The sequence below is a fragment of the Cuculus canorus genome, chromosome 5, assembly GCF_017976375.1.
Source record: "Cuculus canorus isolate bCucCan1 chromosome 5, bCucCan1.pri, whole genome shotgun sequence".
NCBI classification, from domain to species: Eukaryota; Metazoa; Chordata; class Aves; order Cuculiformes; family Cuculidae; genus Cuculus; species Cuculus canorus.
The window spans coordinates 51,617,401-51,632,077 of record NC_071405.1 but is presented as its reverse complement, the minus strand read 5'-3'; the positions used below and the strand labels follow the sequence as shown (position 1 = coordinate 51,632,077).

General features: G+C 40.1%; 1 protein-coding gene and 1 non-coding gene across 7 annotated transcripts in view; both read left to right on the top strand.

Moving 5' to 3' along the window:
• CKAP5 (cytoskeleton associated protein 5) overlaps nucleotides 1–14,412 on the top strand; it is a 51,791-nt gene extending 37,379 nt beyond the window's left edge. For 3 of the 6 annotated variants that reach the window (XM_054067594.1, XM_054067596.1, XM_054067595.1), the window contains exons 32-46: nucleotides 950–1,085; nucleotides 1,835–2,028; nucleotides 3,267–3,439; nucleotides 3,649–3,672; nucleotides 4,355–4,528; nucleotides 4,956–5,076; nucleotides 5,766–5,945; nucleotides 6,411–6,598; nucleotides 7,388–7,463; nucleotides 8,255–8,443; nucleotides 8,526–8,663; nucleotides 9,172–9,252; nucleotides 9,345–9,504; nucleotides 10,822–10,976; nucleotides 12,163–14,412. In XM_054067594.1, coding sequence (XP_053923569.1) covers nucleotides 950–1,085; nucleotides 1,835–2,028; nucleotides 3,267–3,439; nucleotides 3,649–3,672; nucleotides 4,355–4,528; nucleotides 4,956–5,076; nucleotides 5,766–5,945; nucleotides 6,411–6,598; nucleotides 7,388–7,463; nucleotides 8,255–8,443; nucleotides 8,526–8,663; nucleotides 9,172–9,252; nucleotides 9,345–9,504; nucleotides 10,822–10,976; nucleotides 12,163–12,414 — 2,241 coding nt within the window. In that variant the 3' untranslated portion in view covers nucleotides 12,415–14,412. The remainder of the gene's footprint in view (nucleotides 1–949; nucleotides 1,086–1,834; nucleotides 2,029–3,266; nucleotides 3,440–3,648; nucleotides 3,673–4,354; nucleotides 4,529–4,955; nucleotides 5,077–5,765; nucleotides 5,946–6,410; nucleotides 6,599–7,387; nucleotides 7,464–8,254; nucleotides 8,444–8,525; nucleotides 8,664–9,171; nucleotides 9,253–9,344; nucleotides 9,505–10,821; nucleotides 10,977–12,162) is intronic. The other 3 variants (XM_054067598.1, XM_054067597.1, XM_054067599.1) reach the window with 3 other exon arrangements.
• LOC128852439 (small nucleolar RNA SNORD67) lies at nucleotides 5,124–5,234 on the top strand. Its single transcript, XR_008450280.1, has one exon. It is a non-coding gene; the product is annotated as a small nucleolar RNA SNORD67 (small nucleolar RNA).
• Nucleotides 14,413–14,677: the final 265 nt, after the last annotated feature.

The window sequence follows — 14,677 nt, the reverse complement described above, 5'->3', positions numbered from 1 at the left end:
AGTGTAGAGGTATCTGGACAGGCTGGATTTGATGGGATGAGGTCAACTGTATGAGATTCAACAAGGCAAGGTGCTGGGTCCTGCACATGCGTTGTAACAACTCCGTGGGATGCTATAGGCTTTGGGAAGAGGGGCTGGAAAGCTGCCTGGCAGAAAAGACCTGGGAGTGCTGGTCAACAGCCTGCTGAACATGAGCCAGCGGTGTGCTGAGGTGGCCAACAAGGCCAATGGCATCTTGGCTTCTATCAGAAACAGCTTGGCCAACAGGACCAGGGAAGTGATTGTGCCCCTGTATTCAGCACTGGTGAGGCTGCACCTCAAATACTGTGCTCAGTTTTGGACCCCTCACTACAAGGACATTGAGGAGCGTATCCAGAGAAGAGCAACAAAGCTGGTGAAGGGGCTGGGGAGCAAATATTACAAAGAGCAGCTGAGGGAACTGGGGTTGTTTAGCTTGGAGAAGAGGAGGCTGAGGGGAGACCTTATTGCTCTCCACAACTATCTGAAAGGAGGTTGTAGAGAGGTGAGTGTTGATTTCTTCTCCCAAGTGACAGGGGACAGGACAAGAGGAAATGGCCTCAAGTTGTGCCAGGGGAGGTTTAGATTGGATTTGAGGAGAAATAGCTTTACCAAAAGTGTTGTCCAGCACTTGAACAATCTGCCTGGGGAAATGATTGAGTCACCATCCCTACAGGTATTTGAGATGGGTAGATGTGCTGCTTTAGGGACATGGTTTAGTGGTGAAATTGGCCGTGTTAAGTTAATGGTTGGACTCAGTGATCTGAAGGGTTGTTTCCAACCTAAATGGTTCTCTGGTTCTATATTGTATATTTGCCTTTAAAAGCCATTTACCAAAAAAGATTTTTGCATTGAGAATAATTCTAGCTTTCCTGATGTTGTTTAGACTAGCTGACAGTATCATGAATGTGTTTTCCCCTTTTTCCACTAGGTAGGAGAACCAAAAGATGTCATCCGCAGGGATGTACGTGCCATTCTGAACAAGATGTGTCTCATTTATCCAGCTAGCAAGATGTTCACTTTCATCATGGAGGGGACAAAATCAAAAAACTCAAAGCAGCGTGCAGGTGGGGAAGAGCATCAGGAACTGGGCGATTGAGAAGTACTTGAAATTGCTTTGTTTTGCAAATAGCATGATAACAGTTGATGGAATATGAAATTTGCCTATTTATAGCATTTTATACAAACTCGGAGATGTTTAAAGGATCAGATTTTAAAGTGGTGTAACCTTGTTTTTTTATTTTTGGTGTCTGTTGAATTGGTATCAGCATTCAGATTGAGTCTCCCTTGAGTAGGCTTGTTGCCTTGGTGAAGCAGTAGTAGGGAGAACAGTGGCAATACTGTTTTCCACATTACTAAGGGAATTGATTAATCTAATGAGGACTCTAGAAAGAAATATCTACACTGTACGTTTGTCTCAACTTTATTATAGCTGTCATTTTTTGTGTGATGTTTGAAATATACAAACACCTCCTAATCAACTTGAGACTATCTCATCCTTGACATAACCAGGAAGTTAAATTATATACATAATACAGCATTGTAAGCTTGTAGCTGTCTAAACTACCTAGATGTGAAGTTAACCATAATATTGCTCATATATGGTAATGGGAAATACTTGAAAGGGTGAAGGATGACTGACGGCTTTAAGACACTATTACTGTTCATCCCATAAATCTCCTGGAGTATACCTATCATCAGCATTGTGACTGGCACTTCTCTACAGTGAGCATTCGAGTTGTGCAGGCAACACGGAAATTGGGAAGGCTGTCTTCCCAGCAGCTTTAAACTTGAATATGCTGTTTTCTTCCTTTAGAATGCCTGGAAGAGCTTGGATGTCTGGTTGAATCGTATGGCATGAACGTATGCCAGCCAACTCCAGGGAAAGCCTTAAAAGAAATGGCAATTCATATTGGTGACAGGGACAACACCGTGCGTAATGCTGCACTGAACACTATTGTGACTGTCTATAATGTTCATGGTGACCAAGTGTTCAAGTTGATTGGAAATGTAAGTGTAACTGGAAATAGAAAATATAATTCTTTTCAAGTCCTTACACTTTTATCAGGGATTTGCACTGTTTTGAATGTGATTGTTGATGGTACATCTTGCTGTTAGTCAAGAGCATTTGGTAATGTTGAAAATAAATAACTAGACTGTCGATCCTCTGAAGGTAAGTTGGTTCATTTCTGATTGTAGGATATATAACCTGCACATTCATTGGAAGAAATGAGTGAAACGTGGACTTCCATGGGAATTAAATTCTTTGTAAAGTGGTACTTGCTAGCAACTGTATAGGTAACACTTGTGATTTATAGTGATACTTGAGTAACTCATTTGGCCAAAAAGAGCTACTTGTCTGGGCTCCCTTGAGTGCTTTTGCAGTTTTTTTATGCCCATCTCCACCAACTGCTTTGCAGTTGATATCTGGTAAATTTTGGTTTGTTTGCTTTAGATTCCAATCTTATTTTAACTGTTGTTCAGAGTGCAGTCTGCCTTCTCAGTGTTGCATAGTCCATTTGGTTTGGGATTTTCAAGATTAAGAAAAAAACTGTAGCAGCTGAACCATTCAGTTTCTTCTGACCATGGCTTTCTGAGCTTCAGTATGGTCCATCTAGTCCCAAAATGTATGGCTTTTCAGGAAGGTTTCTAAATCATAGGGATGCTGGAGAATGCTTGCCACAAAATTGTTCTGGCTACTGTTGTTCAAATGTAACCGTATTGTTTAATTGGTAACCTTTGATCTTGTAGACAAGCAGATAATTGTGATTCTTTTTTGATGCACGAGTTGGAGTTTTCAGTTGGCTTACCGTGTGTTCAAGTTGAATTATGGGTGCATTGAACAGATCAGCTATTAGAAGGACCCTGGCTTCTGTGGCAGGGTCTGTAGCGCTAAAGCATTGCCTGGGCTCCTAATTAGGGAGTATAGAAAGGTAGGTGGGGGTTTTTTTGTTTAGAACTTTACAGCAACACGAGCAACAATTAGAAATACATAGCACTGTAGTTTGAATCCACAATGACTTGTTTCTTGGAAATTATGTGGGCTAGAAACAACTATACTCAGTATTACATCTTGTCGATATGGGTTAATTAGCTTCTGAAGTGGCCCTATTAGATTGCTGCTAGATGGCAGTATTGACAGTTCATACCCTTGGCAGTAGAAAACTTCAGTCTGAAGTAATAAGTGGTACGCCTGTATTTCTAAAATCCATGCAATTCAAATTGAGTGAAAGTGTTGTGTGTTATAGCTTTCTGAGAAAGACATGAGCATGCTGGAGGAAAGAATAAAACGGTCAGCCAAGAGACCATCTGCTGCTCCATTGAGACAGGCAGAGGAGAAACCTCAGCGTACTCAAAACGTTGGCGCTAATGCTACCATGCTGCGGAAGGGACCAGCTGAGGATGTGTCCTCCAAACTCAAGTGTGTAACGATACATTACGGTCTGTGGCCTACATAGTCTATGTGCTAATATCATGTCTGGCGATGTTATTTGAGTTCTTGTGTCATCATCTTTGCATGTTGATTGGCCAAATACTGTAAAACAAAATGTCTTAAACTTTTTTTTGTCTTGTCTGTCTTAATCTTTCTAAACGGTCTTGTGCCTTTTTTCACTGCTTCTCCATGGACAGAATTATGTATCGCACTTATAGGATGTAAGTACTGCCCACTAACTCCTTGGTAGCAAGGCTCTTGTATCTTTCAGTTTCTGTCCTAGTCATCCCTTCCTGAGGGTGACAGGTTTACCATGGCCAGGTCTAGGTTATTTACAGATGTCTGACATAAGAAAAAAAAAGAAACCAGAAGTGTGGGTTTCTGCCAAGGCGATTGTAAATTGAACTGCGGCCAGACATGGCACTTCCATGTTAGGCAGCTGTTACAAATATTGAGAAGCCTTCCTCTGTGTTACGTGAAACTTGGTGTTGATTGGATCCTGTTCTTAACTTGTTAGGGCAGACATATAGGACAAACTAGATTGAGCATGTGTGTGAGCATGTAGGGCTTGGGGCAACAGTACCAGAAACAAAAAGCTCAGAAACAGCATCCCTTGCCACTTGCTCATTATCTTGGAATAAAAATCCAACAGTGCTGTTTATAAGGGAAACTAGGAAGCAAGTAACTGGCAGCTGCTCTTCTGACCTACAAGAGCTTGTTTTACTAATGGCCAGGAGAAAGGCAAAGGCAGCTATTAGAGGGCCTTAATAAAACGAAAAAACACAGATAAAAACTTAAAAATATGTGGTATTCTGAGAGCTTTAGGGCTACCAGTGGATGCTAGTGCTAGTACTCTTGCCTCTTGTGTATATATAATAAACACTTTTCTCCTGGTTTCTGTAGCCAAAATCGAAACATGGGCAGTCACTCTGAACCAGCGCATACAGTTCCACGGGAATTTCAGCTGGATCTTGATGAAATTGAAAATGACAACGGCACTGTTAGATGTGAGATGCCAGCACTTGTACAGCACAAACTAGATGACATCTTCGAGCCAGTCTTGATTCCTGAGCCCAAGTAAGTCTTGTTTTAACTCCTAAGTGAAGTCAAGAGGTCTACTTAGAAACTATTTTGGGAAGCTGAATTGACCACGCTAGTTTCTACGTTCAGACTTGTTTACGCAGGAATCTTGTCAGGCAATTTGAAAAGAGATGTCAAAGCGATGGTCTGTTGTACTGTTTTGGAATGTGGAGAGTGGTTATTACTAATGAAAAACCCGAGTTCTGTTTGTGTTTTTTATAGTAAAAGGATCCTAAGTTTGTAATTGTATCATCAGTGTCTTTACAAGTAGTGCAACAGACTGAAAGGAATGATTCTTTTCTTGATTGTCCCCTGTGAAGAATGAAACCCTTGTCTCTAAACAGTCTTTGAAATATAGCAGTTCAGTGTAAATTAGAGCTAACTGTCCGAAGAATAACGAGTCCTGTTTTCTTCAATTGTTTAGAATCCGTGCTGTGTCCCCGCACTTTGATGATATGCACAGTAGCACAGCTTCTATTATCAACCTCGTCGTTTCACAAGTAGCTAGTGGTGACGTAAATGCAAGCATCCAGGCTCTGGCACAGGTAAGGAAATTAAAGTAGCGTATAATCAGTGTACTAAAGTGTTTGTCTGCGAGTGTGATGAGTTGCACTGTGGTGGAGCAGTCATGTCGGGTGACGTGGGCTCTGCTCAGAATCTCCCTGATGACAAAACTAAGTGCACAGGGGCCATCTGACTCGCTTTAGCAATAGAAATTCCACTTGGATAATGCAGAGTAGACTCTTAATACAGAAGTGAAAAAAAAACTTTGGTCTGGTTTTTTTGTAAACTGTGTGCTACAAGTTTGAAGAAGGTCTCACTGGCTTAACCAGCTAATTTATAAATATCAAATGTTTTATGGATCCTCAGCAAAAGAATTGTCTTGCCTCATAGCTTTTACATATTTCTAGAGTGGCTTTAACTGCTTAGAAAAGTATTTTATCCAGAATATTTTCTGAAGCTATTAATTCCGGATTCCATAATGCAGCATTTCATGTTTTCATTTGTGTACGTGTTAGGATTGCAGCTGTTTAAAAGAGCAGTAATTGGTTTTATTGGGATCATTTATAAAAGTCTGGGTACTGATTAAAGGTGAAAGCTTAGAATATAAGTGCCTTGGCAAATGGATGGATCAGGGGAAGACCTTTCTTCTAGAAAATTTTGGAAATTATAGTCATTTTGCATTGTTTGCATTATGTTGACTTGACTTGGGTGTTCTGTTCTTAAATCTTAGATTGATGAGGTTCTCCGACAGGAAGACAAAGCTGAAGCTATGTCTGGCCACATTGACCAGTTCTTAATAGCAACCATCATGCAGCTTCGCCTGATCTACAGTACACATATGGCAGATGAAAAGCTAGACAAAGATGAGATAGTCAAACTTTGCAGCTGTGTTTTTGGGAGCATGATCTCGGTAAGACTTTGACCTAAAAGTTAGGGTGAAGAGCAAGTGATTTTTATGCAGAAGTTGCAGGAGGATGGGTTATCTGTCCAGAGCTGACATGTGATGTATTCCTAAGTTGCATTACTATTGAGTCATATTTCTGAAAGTTTGTTGCTTGTTGTCTGCTTACTAAGGCGCTTTTTGAGAGGGAGCAGGGAATGAGAAATTGAGGAAGGTCCATTTGTTGTTTCTACAGAATGAAGCCACTAACACTTTTATTAAGCTGTAGTTTAATATTCCTTACCTTTCGAGTGCTTCATTGGTGGTGTATTTTCAGAAGTTGCTCAGTAGAGAACTTCTTCCTAGTTGCGTTTTTGTCTTTTGATGTTGCAGGAGGTGAGGGATGGCAAATGGTTTGACAGTGTAGCCTGGGGAAATCCCTATATTTAAGCATTACGTGCAGGGAAATCTTCTAACATTGTCTTTGTTTTGTAGCTATTTCAGATAGAGAGTCTGGCTCGAGAGGCCTCCATTGGTGTACTGAAGGACCTAGTGCATAGTCTTATTACATTAATGCTGGATTCTCGGGTTGAAGACCTTGAGGAGGGTGAGCAGGTCATCCGATCTATCAACTTCTTGGTACTGAAAGTTCTGAAAAAGTCTGACCAGACCAACATCTTGAGGTATGTAATGAAATTGCACAATTAATGCTCCTATTCACCTGTTCTCGTGTTTCTTCAGTGGCTGAGTTTGTTCATTAGTCATTCTGTAAGAAAGAGTGATGCTATTCAGCTGGCTAAAGAAGAATTGTTCTTGATTGTCAGCAGTGATCAGAATTTTACTGCACCATCTGCACAGCTGGAGGAGAGCTAAACAGACCAGCTTAGTATGATTCTATATGCTTTGTAGTTCAGCAGACTGCTACTTAAACTCTTGTAACATACTAGAAAGAAAAAGTTGTTACAACACATGATGTGGTATTAGGAAACTGGGGCTGCTTAGTCTGGAGAAGAGGAAGCTGAGGGGAGACCTCATTGCTCTCTACCACTACACGAAAGGAGATTGTGGCGAGGTGGAGGTCTGTCTTTTCTCCCAAGTGATTAGGAGTAGAATGAGAGGAAATTACCTGAAGTTGTGCTGGGGAAGCTTAGATTGCATATTAGGGAAAATTTTGTTACTGAAGGAGTGGTGAAGCACTGGAACAGGCTGCCCAGGGAGATGGTGGAGTCTCTATCCCTGGAGGTGTTCAAAAAACATATTAGATGTGGCACTTCGGGGTATGGTTTAGTAGACATAATGGTGTTGGGCTGATGGTTGGACTTGATGATCTTCGAGACCTTTTCCAGCTTCAGTGATTTTTTAGGCTGTAAACTGCTGAACTAACGTCAGTCTCTGTGGTATTTTAAGGGGGTTAGCCTATTTTTGTGTGTAGCATTTCTCTGATGTAACTATTATAAATTAATTCTTTTTAGTGCTCTGCTTGTTTTGCTCCAAGACAGTCTGCTAACAACAGCTAGCTCTCCTAAATTTTCAGAACTTGTCATGAAGGTAAGCCTGTAGTAGGGATTTTGAACTTGCTTGGTTTATCTGAATCAACCTACCTGTAAGAACAGATATAGGTGATCACTTTATATAGGTGATCATAACTTGAAATATTTCTTGTAACTCTTAACTTAGAATTCTAAGATTATAATTTTATGTACAGTGAATTTATGTATGCCAGGAGGGAGCATAACCCTGGCTAATAGTTCACAGAAGCTTCTATGTACTGATACAAACTCCATCCAGAGGTGTGGAGTTGCTTGCTGGTTTTTGTTTAGGCACAGCACTGCACTGTGGATTAAACAGTCCCAGGCTGGAGCTGGGTTATATTTTGTCATCTCTAAGGACAGACAGAGTGAACATGCAGATGCCTACTTTTAAAGCAGGGGTATAATCTTTTTTTTCGTAATGCAGTACCCCTTCATAACTGGCAAGATTTAGAGACAGCTTAGCTGTTCTTAATGAGGGTAAATGTACAGAACTCATGCTGTTTGTGGCTGTACGTAGTGTATGCATTATCTGCTGAAATGTCTAAACACAAAGGATTCAGTCTCCTGTTGTTGGCAGAGAAGTCAGCACTACTTGTGTGCATCAACTCTGAAGAAGGATCTTGATATGTATTTAGTTATGAAGAGAAGATATGTACCAGCACAAATATAACTTGAGCAGACAAACGCTGTGTGCATCTGTATGTGGTAGCAGAGTGAAATGTCTCGATAGTTTTGTGTAATCTCTCCTTACATAATTAAATGCTTCTTCCTTGAGTTGTCTTGCTTTAAGTCAGCCTCTCGTTCCAGTGTCTGTGGAGAATGGTGCGTCTTCTTCCAGAAACCATTAATAGCATCAATCTGGATCGAATTCTACTGGAAATCCACACTTTCTTGAAGGTCTTTCCCAAAGAAAAGCTGAAGCAATGTAAGAGTGACCTTCCTATGAGGACACTGAAGACTCTGATTCACACCCTATGTGAGCTGAAAGGGCCCAAGGTCAGAGAAGTCACTAGTCATGTAATTTTAAATTGTATGTTCATGCAGCCTTTAAAGATTTTTCCTTTCTTTGTTCTTTTAGATTTTGGATCATTTAACAATGATAGATGACAAAAATGAGTCTGAGCTGGAGGCTTATCTGTGTAGTGTAATGAAACACTCCATGGACCACAGTGGAAGCAAAGCTGATAAGGATACAGAAAAGGGGGCTTCTCGCATAGTAAGTAATGTAACTGTGTTAGGGAGTAGGAATGTAATGCAATGTACTTAAACAAGCTTAATTTTTTAATTGTGGAATATGAAGTAATTGTTTTTCCAACTTGCAGCTAGTGTTGGAAGTAATCTTCTAGTGCCACTTTTATTTATGGCTGTTTTGGGAATTTGCAGTGTGCTTCTGTTATTACCTGATTATTCTGTGCATGCCTCAGGATGAAGTGCTTTCCAGAATATTCAGGTGTGCAGCCTAGGTTTTACACTGCCAGCTACTATATTTGATCTACTAGAAGTTAACTACATCCAAGCTACGTTTTAAGCACTGGCTTCTGAGAAGTCCTACAGCTCAATGATGCTTTTACTCTTATTCTGTGTAACAGTGGCTGTTTAAAGCTGTAATCACTTCATATTGGAAGCTCTCTCCATCTGGCAGGTCTGAAGATACTGCGTTTGTCTAACTTCCCTTCATTTTTATTCCCTTTGTTTGAGAAGTCTCCATTTATTTATTTATTTAGGAGGAAAAGGCTTCAAAGGCTAAAGCTGATATTTTGGCAGAAATATTTAAGAAGATTGGCTCCAAGGAGAGCACTAAGGAGGTAAGTGCTCCCTTCCTGCAAGGAAGAGGGCATGTTGCATTAGAATGGTGTACATAGCAGTTGTATAATGCACATGAACTCTTCTCTCCTAGGGTCTGGCAGAGCTGTACGAATACAAAAAGAAGTATTCTGATGCAGACATCGAGTACTTCCTGAAACTCTCCTCTCAGTTCTTCCGGAGCTATGTGGAGAGAGGCCTGCGTCTGATAGAAACAGAACAGGAAGGGAAAGGACGCATCCCTGCTTCCACAGGTATGTGTTAATGCAAAACTGATTTATGAGAAGCAAAGGTACAAGGAGAGCAGTTGCATATCCCCTGGCAGAAACTAATCTTTGTAGTTGTTTATGGGTTTCCAAAGTGAGTCACTTATTTTCTTGGCATTTGTGTTGCTTCATAAGGCCCTATTTACAGGGGCTGTGCGTTCTTTGTTTACAAAAGAGGTGTTATAACTATTGTCACAGTAAGTGTAGAAGGCTTGGTAATTAGTATTTACTGCACTGTTAGAGAGGGAAGGCGGCTAATGCTTAGTCAACACTGGAAACTGATACAGTCTGGCAGAACTACCTCCAACTTTCATTTATTTCACATTTTGGAGTGTCTTTTGAGACATTAGCCTTTTCTTTCACTACTGCTCCTTCTCCTATCCCTGTCCTGTACATTATTTTTTTAGGAGAATGTAAGGTTCTTTCAGAACCTCCTGCATATGTCTGAATAGATAGGACAGAAAATTCTGCATTTCGTCCTAGAAGTCTGTACAACAAAGGAGTTAGAGATTTTAAAACAGAACGGACATGCCCACATTTTATCTTTTTTTTTTTTCACACTAACTGCAGTGGTTTGATATCATAAAGGATATTATTTTGTCTTGGAACTGTCTTTTATTTAGATTAAAGTATAAATGCTTAATCTTAATTCCCCATGTATCTATTTTAAGTACACCTGCAGTAGACTAGTGAAAACAGGTCTCTGTCCACACTGCCTCAGAACTTGCTGTTGATTTCAGAATGGAAAGGGGTTTTTTTCATAATGTAAAATCCTTTCCTAGCCTTTTGGTAGGGAAACTGTAAAAACCTTGCTACATGCCTCCCAGAAGTCCATTTCAGATGGAATTGGAAGCAGCAGCAGCTTTAAGTTACGTGAAGATGATGTTAAGAGGGGTTAGAATCAGTGGTGTGATCTGCCTAGAATGCTACTGAACTTAAAAGACAGAAGACTCCAAATATTTCCCAGCCTGCTAGTTGCTGAGTTGTCTCTTTTCAATGTCATGGTTACTGCTGATGCACATCAGCATCTTCCCATCCTCCCTCTTCATCTGTCAGCCTCAGCACTACTTCTGGAGCTGCTCTGCTGCCACTTCTGAAATGTCTTGATTTCTTTTCTATGCTTTCAACTGTTTTTGCAAGGAAATGAAAGGGCTGATGTGCCTATACTAGCAAATGCAAATGGCTTGGTAGTTTATAGGTTGGCTGATGCTTCATCTATTGTATCTTATTTCAAGGAACTAAGAGGTTTATGTTCTTCCAATGTTTTTAATATTATTTTTTTGCTTTTCTTCCCTTTTCTGCTAGGAATTTCTCCTCAGATGGAAGGATCGTGTGTTCCTGCTTCTACCCACACTGTATCTTCATCTATAGGGAACACAAATGGGGAGGAAGTGGGGCCTTCAGTTTACTTGGAAAGATTAAAAATCCTCAGGCAGCGTTGTGGCCTTGATAGTGCAAAGGTATTGTTCTTGTTAGACCTTGTAAATCCTCAGGGTTCTTGTTAGGCCTTGTAAATCCTTGGGAAAGGCACTTTATTTGCACTTAAATAATTTAAATGATTAGTGCTCTGATGCCCAAGGCAGACAACAATTGGAGCTGATGCCCTTTGATTATGCTGCATGTTCTAGTTATTCACTGCATCTCACCATGCCTGGTATAAATAACTTTAAACTCAGTACATGCCGAAGTAGTCTTAATTTTCAGTCCACTTTGTTTGGCAGTATATGGAAGTTGTTTCTACAGCCCTGTAGCTTGATATCTTCCCTTGCTACGTAGCAGTCTCAGAAAGGCTCAAATAACTTAACCACTGTTCTCTAAAGGTTGACATATATTGGCCTCAGTTGAAATATGTGGAAATTCTAGATCTTTCTGCTATGAAACAACCATAAGAGCTGAATGAAGGCTTCGGATGAAGTTTTGTATAAGTTTGGCATATGGACACTAACGCACAGAAATATGGAATGAGCTCAGTATTGAGAACCTGACACCCAAAATCTTTAGCAGTCTGGTGATCTATGTGTTAGGAATCTAGTGCCAATTATTTAAGGTTGCACTCAGCTGTATGAGAAGTGATGTTTAATGTAGAAATAGTAATCCAGGCACATAGCTGTTTTAACCTTAAACATGAACTTGCCTATTAGCTCAGGCCTCTGAGGAGGGATGATAGTAATGAGGTAATTAATGCAGATGAAAGTATTATGTTGGTAAAAGAACAGTGAATTGACCTTGTAAGTCTTGGGCAGGTTGGAGTGAATCTCGCCAATCAATCCAAGTCTGCTTCCTTCACAAAACTCATTGGTGGTTGATGCTATGCTGCACATAAGCATGGACTTCCCTCTTGTGGTGTTAGAGTTCAGGCTGTTCAAGACTGCAGCAGGCCATCGCAGTAAAACACTGGTCTGCTGTGAATTCTTGGTAGTTCCTTTGTCTCCCTACTGACATCAAGCTAAACATGATAATTGAGTATTCTAGTTAGCTTTGCATAGTTCTGGCTTTGACAGTAGCTGGCTCTATAGCTCCAGATCATCTGTGTTGTATTCCTCTTTCTCTTTTCTCTGATTTTAGTATTTTTTGTGAAGATGAAAAGCTACTGGTTATGGTTTGTATTTCTTATGTGTCTTAACATTTCACTTTCCTACCCTGCAGCAGGAAGACAGACCACCTTTGACATCTCTGCTCCCTAAACCATCAGTCCCTGCAGTTGCATCCTCTACAGATATGCTTCACAGTAAGCTCTCCCAGCTCCGTGAGTCACGAGAGCAGTACCAACATCTGGATCTGGACTCCAATCAGACTCATTCCTCTGGGATTGGAACTACCTTGGCTTTACCCTCTTCAGGAACTAATATTGATGACTTGAAAAAAAGATTGGAGAGAATAAAAAGCAGTCGCAAATAAAGATGTGAGAGCAACAGCATCACTGTTGTTTGGGCTGTCTTCAACTTTAGTTTACTAAACTAGAAATCTTCATAGTTAAGTGGCCTCATTTAGGCCTAATGTATACAAACCGGTTTATGTATAATATCGTGGATTTTGGGGGGTTGAGTCATTGTGGCACAAGTATTTGTACATACTCTGCTTCTCAGTGAGCATTTCTGATAATAGAAGGCTGTCTGTGTATTAGTTTTAGTGTACAGACCTGTAAACAACAATCCTTGTTTAGACTAGTTTCTCATAACTTGTTTTTTTTTTTTATTTGTAAAGTTGTGTTTAAGATCTTTTCCTTGTTTTTAACTCTTAGAAGATCTTTAGTGATTTCACTTTTAATTTTGTGAATTCTTCTCCATGTAATCCTTGAATTGTTCATTCTGTATGGACATATGGCATGAAGTAACTAATTTAAGTGTCTTTTGTAAATAAAGTTTGCATTAACTATACCAGCCTCTGTAGGAACAGCAGTGACTGCTGGCTAGAGAAGTTACTCTATTTCTGAATGTTAGTGACTGGGCATCTAGAAACTGAACTAACCTATTCTTGACATGAACCTTCGGACTTGGCTGTATTATAAGGGAGATGAGTGAATATATATACTTTCTGCTGGTGCAATCCTGAGACTTTGCGCTCTTACTTCTATGAGCAGTAGTGCATTTTTAATATAGTTGCTTTTTTGTTTGGAATGTTTCTGTAACTTGAGAGTAAGTTGGGAATATTTAGTTTGCCGAAATGCTTAATTTAAATTATCTAGTCCTTGTGATGATCTGCCCCCATTAAGCATAGTCCTGTCTATCTAGAAATGCTTTCATTGAGGGAACCTGCTGCTGTTGATATGGAATAGACTAACAGTGATGTACAGTCAGTGGATTCGTTTATCCTGAACTCCTTTGGTTAAGCAGTCTTCCTCATGCAGTTTTCTAGTGCAGGTAGACCTCACTGCCACATTCCTTTTGCTCTTAAACACCCTATGTCAGCGATCTCTACTATTTTGTATAACTGAGACACCTGATAAGTGCTAGTCTGTGAAAGCTGTAGCCACTGCTTTTTTTTCCTTTTTTAAGTGTCTTCTCAGTAGCCTTTTTCAGAGGCCACAATGTGTAGCCTTTCTAGCCCTTTTGTCCCTAGGGACTTGAGGTGTTTTCACCTTACTATTGCACTTCCATGTGAGAGCTAGCTGTAAAGCATAAATTGCACATCTGCTCCATAGCTAGAGCAGAGTTATTGGAGAATTGGTCAGGCAGGTGTAAAATAGCACACTTCTGCTCTAGATGTTAATATGTTCCATGTAACTGCTGCTTTTGTTTGCTCTGTGGACCAGAAGTCTCTGCATTAGGACCATTACTGAAAATATCTTGCCTGATTACAGTAAAAATGTGGCTTTAAGTTACCTGTACAAGGGATCTGTGTCAGAGCTTCTGCAAATGGCTGAAACCTTCCTCTTGCAGGACCCCTAGGCTGGGGTTGCAGTTGACGTAATACTGCTTGGTGCTTACGGTGAGTTTGTACACTGTGATAGCAGGTGATTTGCGAGTGTTCTCCATCTTATGTTCATTAATGTGATGCCATTCATTGCTCCACCACCTTGATGTAGTAGTCAGTCTCCTCTCCTAATCTGAAGTGGGCATGCACTTTCTTGTGGAATAGAGCCGTATGACACGTGGAGGCTTGGCCCTTATTGGTGAGTGCTAAGGTTTTGCGTGCTTAAATTGAGGCTGTTTGTGAATAGCTTGTGTTGGCTGGCGTTAGAGTTTACTGCCACTACCTCTCAGCTTTTTGAAACTTAGACATTTAAATTGGTCCATGTGTTCCCTTATGTCCAGCAGATGTTTTGAAGAGCTATTAATTATCTCAGGATGTTAAAACAGCAATGCCTGCAAACCTGCATACAATTATTTTAAATTTGAAGCTGAATTGGAAGTGAAGCACAGGAATAATTGAGTAGCAGGAGATAGAGTTGCTTATTATGAATGAGTTTTTACCCTGTGTTTCTGTAGTGTTTGATTGGACTCAATATCCTGGGAGTTCTGAACTAAAACTTGTGTGCATAAATTAATAAAGCCTAATCTTTAGCCCAGACAATATTTAAATATCATTAAACTGAATTTTAAAAATTATTCCTCTGTATTATTTGTAACAAGTCAGTATTAACAGTGACTTACTGCAGAAAATGTATGGTCCTGCTTTGTCTTAGATAGGCAATGTCTTGCAGACTGTTAGCAATGAAAGG